Raw genomic sequence first — 6,000 nt, 5'->3', positions numbered from 1 at the left:
ACGCTAATGAAGATTGGGTGAATGGGACTAGCTGACATTTAGCTCTTTTGTTTGGTGATATCAAGGTGTCAATCAGACCTTTTCATTACCAAACCCAGTTAAAGTAAAGTAAAGAGTTAAATTAACACACAAAGAGTAAACACTTTATTTAAATTACAACAGACACATTCTTTAATCATTCAAATTAACCAATATACTCACCCCAGTTCTGATGGTAATCCAAGGTTTAAGCAATGTCCCACCAAATAACTTTTTAGTTACAAAAAGCATTCATTGATGTACAAAAATGCTTTAAAAAACGCTTCAAAAATGTGTCAAAAAAGCGTGGAAAATCCGCATGCATTTTTATTGCCAAGGAGATGCGGAAACGCACATGAAATTTCTGCTTCACATATGGACCGAGCGCACATAGCCTAAATTCTGTCAAAGAGCGAAAGCAAATACAGTACAACTACTACGTTATAATAATGAGAAAGAAATAATAGAGTTTGTGCTTATTACAACTTAGTCTATTATGGCAATTGTACTCGTCTTACAAAATAAATCAAAACAATGACAACAGCATCAGAGTTTACAAAGTATGAAAAAGTGTGGATTTATTACAACCACATAGTGCGCAACACTTCGGATTTACAAAATATGTAGCAGACTGTTATGAGGAAGCTGTATCTTAGTCGTCAACCCCAGAGATCCTGTAAATATCTTTTTTGATCTTTTAATGAGGCAAGCATCTTCATTGCTTCAAGTTTGTCCATACTTAGCTCAGCACATAAAATGTCAACCAAAGCAGCATTAATATCCTTGCCCATGTTCTTTGCACTTCTGAAACCAAACAAAAGAAAACACATGTTATTCTAAAATCCAATCTCCCAAATATATTTCCATGAAAACATATTTTTTACAAAACTAGTAACCTTTTTTGTTCAGGAGCTTTTTGTACTACATAATAAAATAAAGCTTCAGTTCGCTGCCAATTTTTACAATTACTTTCAAAAGAAAGTGTTCAAGTTGGTTCAAACTAAATTGCAGCTAGTTCTCACAGGCATGACTGTATAATCAACTAGATCAGTGCTCTCTCTGCAACCAACTGCACATTGGATTTGATACATGCACTGTATGCATGTCCATTTCTCAGGGATGTGGTCTTGTTTTATTTTTGAAAATTATACCCAATTTTCAGGACCCACAGACACGCTTAAGTTGAGTATCTTTTGGCTTCTCATAATCCTCAGTTAGAAGGGTGAGGATGGGGAAAAAAAGAGTGGTAGGGTGATGGGGACACGGTATTGCCATATCGGCACCCCACAATTACTTTTAAAATAATCTAACAGTGCACATGTAAAGCGCTGTACCTAATCATTGAAAAGACTGTGCAGCTGTTTATTAATGATCTAAATCATTTTAAGACACAAAAGTGAAGATAACAGTAATTAAAATTGTTTCATCACTCTTTAAGACCCATTTAAACAGGCCAATAATCCGGGAACAAAAATTTATAGGAATGCTTTTTCCCAATTATCAGAATGTCTAATCAAGCTGCTAATCCCTTGATGAACGAGCAAAACTCTTGTTTGTCGGGCATGATGATTTTTAAGCCAGCTTAAAAATAACAGCAGAACATCATCATCAATTTAACTTAAGCATATGAGATGTGAGCACTGGGAGTTTTAAAGCCTCATTCTCCCTCTAATCTCAGCATTTGTTTTTATTTTTTGCTGTTGAAGATACAAACTCCATTCAGCATCTCAGAGGCAAAAATGTACCTACCAAAAATGTATAGCTACCTGACAGCCAATTAAAGGGACGGGTGTGCCAGTATCATTGCAATGACCTTCTCTCGAGAGCCCCTAGTACATTATTTGTCATGCCATCATTATAGGGGTCCCAAGAGCATTCCATTGCCTTCTTTTACCCCTTTTTTTATCATTTTTATTCATCATTCATTACATGTAATATTTTCAACAAGAAAAAGAACAAAAAATAGAAAAGAAATGACAGATTCACATTTAAAATTAACTTGGGAGAGAAAACGTAAAGAAAGTAAGGGCAAATTACAGATCAAGGAAATAAGAGAAAGATAGGCAGCACAATCCTTGGATAAGGAGTACTATTAGACTGCAGAGCAGAATCGCAGGCGTGGAGGACAAGCAGAGCAGAATCGCAGGCACGGACGACAAACAGAGCAGAGCAGAACCGAAGGTGCGGACGACAAACAGAGCAGAGCAGAACCGCAGGTGCGGACGACAAACAGAGCAGAGCAGAACCGCAGGCGCGGACGACAAACAGAGCAGAGAAGAACCGCAGGCGCGGAGGACAAGCAGAGCAGAGCAGAACCGCAGGCGCGGAGGACAAGCAGAGCTGAACCGCAGGTGCAGAGGACAAGCGGAGCAGAGCAGAGCAGAACCGAAGGCGCAGAGGACAAGCAGAGCAGAACCGCAGGCGCGGAGGACAAGCGGAGCAGAGCAGAACAACAGGCGCGGAGGACAAGCAGAGCAGAGCGGAACCGCAGGTGCAGGCAGACAGGACAGGGCACTGTTCACATGGAACAGACTGGGAAACACAGGAAGATAGCTAGAACACAGGAGGTAGATACGGAGGCAGGGAAACGGGACAAGCAGAACCAGATACACACAAGGTACTTGCAATGAAGTAGCGAGTGGACACAAAACTCACAAACAGAAGTACAGAGACAACGAGTTGGAGTTTGGGTGCAGGTTCAGACACTGCAGGAAAAGGAAAGGATCGGACATAGAGACAAACAGGTAATGGGCTAGGACACAGTTCAGACAGGAACTGAACCTGGAACAAGATACAGGAACGAGCCTGGGTACTCAGCCCCCAGGGTAGCGGAAACAGACTAGAAGTCACAGACACAGTTAACGGGCCTGGATACTCAGCCCCCAGGGTAGCGGAAAGAGACAAGATATAGGGCAGGGCAGGACAGGACCTGGCAACTCAGTTGCACAGAACACACTAAAAGAAAGCGTTGCTCAGGCACCTCCTACTGGGTGGAGGGTGTTTAAGTATCCAGTGACTCACAGCAATAGGCTGGGGACGCATTAGGACTGCGCACACTGTAACTTTAAGAATCAGGAAGTAATAGCGCCTAAGCAATCAGACAAGAGACATGCACACAGCAAGTAATGGAGCAAAGTGTGCAGCCTGGACTGATAGGTAAGTAAGCGGTCTTGCACGGTGGGAGATGGTAAGCCATGCCAGCACGCCGCCAGGGATGTTACAATTTCTGTGTCTCACCTTTCAAATGCTATTACTTTGCAAGTTGCACACAAAATCCTATTAGTTACTCATCTAGCCTTGTTTGCTATTGTGACCAATTTAAAAAGTTTAGCAACGTTATTTGTAGGGAAGATGAATCTCTATATGGCATCTCCTACTAATTACTGTAAAAATATCTTACTAGAGCTTCATCGTGGCAGGATAGTCCATCCAGATGGGCATAAGATCTTTCCAAAAAACTTTAGAGCTTTTTTGTGCATACCTAGCTGTTAATATGGTTTATACATTGTGCACACTGTACATTACATAGTTTATAAGGCCGAAAAAAGACAAGCGTCCATCCAGTTCAGCCTATTGGTGTCTTTAAAGTCTTAAGTCCTCTTCATCTTTTGAATAGGCAATCTGTATTTTAAAGCAACCTATAATTCCTCATCATAAATATTACTTTACACCATTCTGACACACTAAAATTTTCTTCGTATATGGAGGAGAGTCTTCCCCTGTATTTTGACACAGGGAATTATATTTTGGGCAACATGAGTGGCTCAACTTTGCTTAGAACATTATATATAACCAATATACACTATGTGTAAACAAAGAAAAAATTCTCTCCTGTTTAGGATATAATTGCTTCTTAGATCCTCAAATCGACACATCTCGGCACTTACATGTATGTACCGTAATGTCACTCACTGCACACGTGACTCGGATGTGACTGTAAAAGATGACTTAACTTCTCACACTCACTTATCCACTCATCTATTGCAATAGACAGACAGTGAGCTAAGTGCACCCCACAGCCAGTTCACACATCTACATCACACTGCTTGCTGCCACCACTAGCTGTTTTGTTAGCCGAGTGAGACGCCTGGCCTGGGTAACACACTAGTACACATGTACATCCAACTTTCTCAAGCACAAGACAGGTACACTTTTTGCACTCTGGCATAGACAAGGTAATGACCAGGCTACATGACCCTAATGACCCTGTTCGTGATTGTGGGTATGTTTAGAGCAGCAAAGAACAAACTTTAGATTATTCGAAAAAAGGTCCAGTGCTTACAAAGTTACAAAAAGATTAAATAACAAAAGACATACACACAGTGTAAAAAATAGTATAAAACAAAAAGGGACAAATAAAGAAGGCTCTTCTGATTAGATCAGTGAGTGATTCTTTGCAGAGGAATGCAGAAATTCGGACAGATCTACATTTTACGTTGTCTCTTCTGGAATCTGACATTTTTACAGGATGGAGGACATTATTACATGATGGAGGCCATGATGAAGACCTTATTATTACAGGATGGGGGCTAGGATGGAGATCAGGATGGGGGCAATTTGTAAAGGATGAGGTCTAGAATGGGGGACATTATAGGATGTGGGCATGATGGAGAACATTATTACAAGATGGGGGCTAGGATGAAGGACATTATAACAGTATAGGGGACATAATTACTATATAAAAGCAATTTGGGGACATTATTACGGTATGGGGTAAATTGGAGATTATTACTGTATAGGGCTAATTGGAGGACAATATTAAATAGAAGTTGTAAGATGGCCACTGGACATGGCCTTGAGGGGAGATATGCATCGTTGAGGTTAGTAGCTTCAGTGATGTAAAACCAGCAAAGCATGCTCCAGCACAAGTAGTGCTGAGAGGGTTAATTGGGCGTATCAGGGCCGTTTTTTACGAGCAGTCAGAGACGGGTGGGGTTGGCTGCTCACATATCCTCAACTCCAGGGTGTTATGTTCTGCTACCAAAGCTAAGGAAAGAGAGGAGATCTGTCCCTACTATAAGACTCAGCTGAATCCCTACGATGTAACAGGGAACCTGATCCTGCGATCAGACCTGCTAAAGTCCTAATCTAGTCTGTACGAAGACCTATAGATGTGGGGAGGGAATCCCTACAAGTACTAAGGACTGGGAGGAATATGGGACACCTCCTAACAGAAATAGTAGCAGACAGACGAACAAACAAAATAGATAGAACATAGAGGTCCGTAGACCAAGCAAACTAACAGAGTTAGATACAGAGCACAGGCTAGCTAGAAAGTAGATATACAATGAAGTCCAGCAAAGCCAGAAGGGCGGAGCAGGACTAAATAGGCCAACAAGGTCATGTGACCAGCAAAGGAAAAAAAACCTAACAGCAAGGTTCTAACAGTACCCCCCCTTCTAAGAGGATCCTCCGGATCCCCTAGGACCAGGCTTATCAGGAAATCTCCTGTGAAACGCTCTGATAAGTCTGGACGCGGAAACATCATCTGACCTCACCCAAGAGTTATCCTCGGGTCCGAAACCTTTCCAGGCCACAAGATACTGCAAACTACCTCTATACCGTCTAGAGTCAAGGATGCGAGAAATTTCATATTCCCCGTCCTCCACCACCGGAGGAACAGAGGCAGAGGCGTCACCATCCGACACAACAGCTTTTTTTAACAGAGAGACATGAAAGACCGGATTAATTCTCCAGGAGGTAGGAACCTCCAACCTAACAGCAGATTGGTTGACAACCTGAAGCACCTTAAAGGGCCCTACAAACTTGGGACCCAATTTCTTAGAAGGAATCCTCAACCGCAGATTCCTAGAGGACAACCAAACCATGTCACCAACAGCGAACAAAACCTCCTGTCGTTTCCTATCAAAGTAGTCTTTAGATTTTCTGTTGGCCTCCTGAAGATTACCACGCACATCCGTCCAAACTCTTTCCAAATCACCGGAAAAATTCTCCTCCTCAGGCACGGCAGATCCCAACTTG

The 6,000-nt window shown here is 42.0% G+C and overlaps 1 protein-coding gene across 3 annotated transcripts in view; it reads right to left on the bottom strand.

Annotated features, from left to right (window-relative positions):
- Positions 1-564: 564 nt before the first annotated feature.
- The window catches only part of MTRR (5-methyltetrahydrofolate-homocysteine methyltransferase reductase), a 432,636-nt gene continuing 427,200 nt past the window's right edge, over positions 565-6,000 (bottom strand). For all 3 annotated transcript variants that reach the window (XM_073678384.1, XM_073678386.1, XM_073678387.1), the window contains one exon: positions 565-822. In XM_073678384.1, the coding sequence (XP_073534485.1) occupies positions 678-822 (145 nt within the window). In that variant the 3' untranslated portion in view covers positions 565-677. The remainder of the gene's footprint in view (positions 823-6,000) is intronic.

Source organism: Phyllobates terribilis, unplaced genomic scaffold (assembly GCF_046119375.1).
Source record: "Phyllobates terribilis strain yellow unplaced genomic scaffold, ASM4611937v1 Scaffold_4__5_contigs__length_816908805, whole genome shotgun sequence".
NCBI lineage: Eukaryota > Metazoa > Chordata > Amphibia > Anura > Dendrobatidae > Phyllobates > Phyllobates terribilis.
This window is presented reverse-complemented; position numbering and strand designations above follow the sequence as displayed.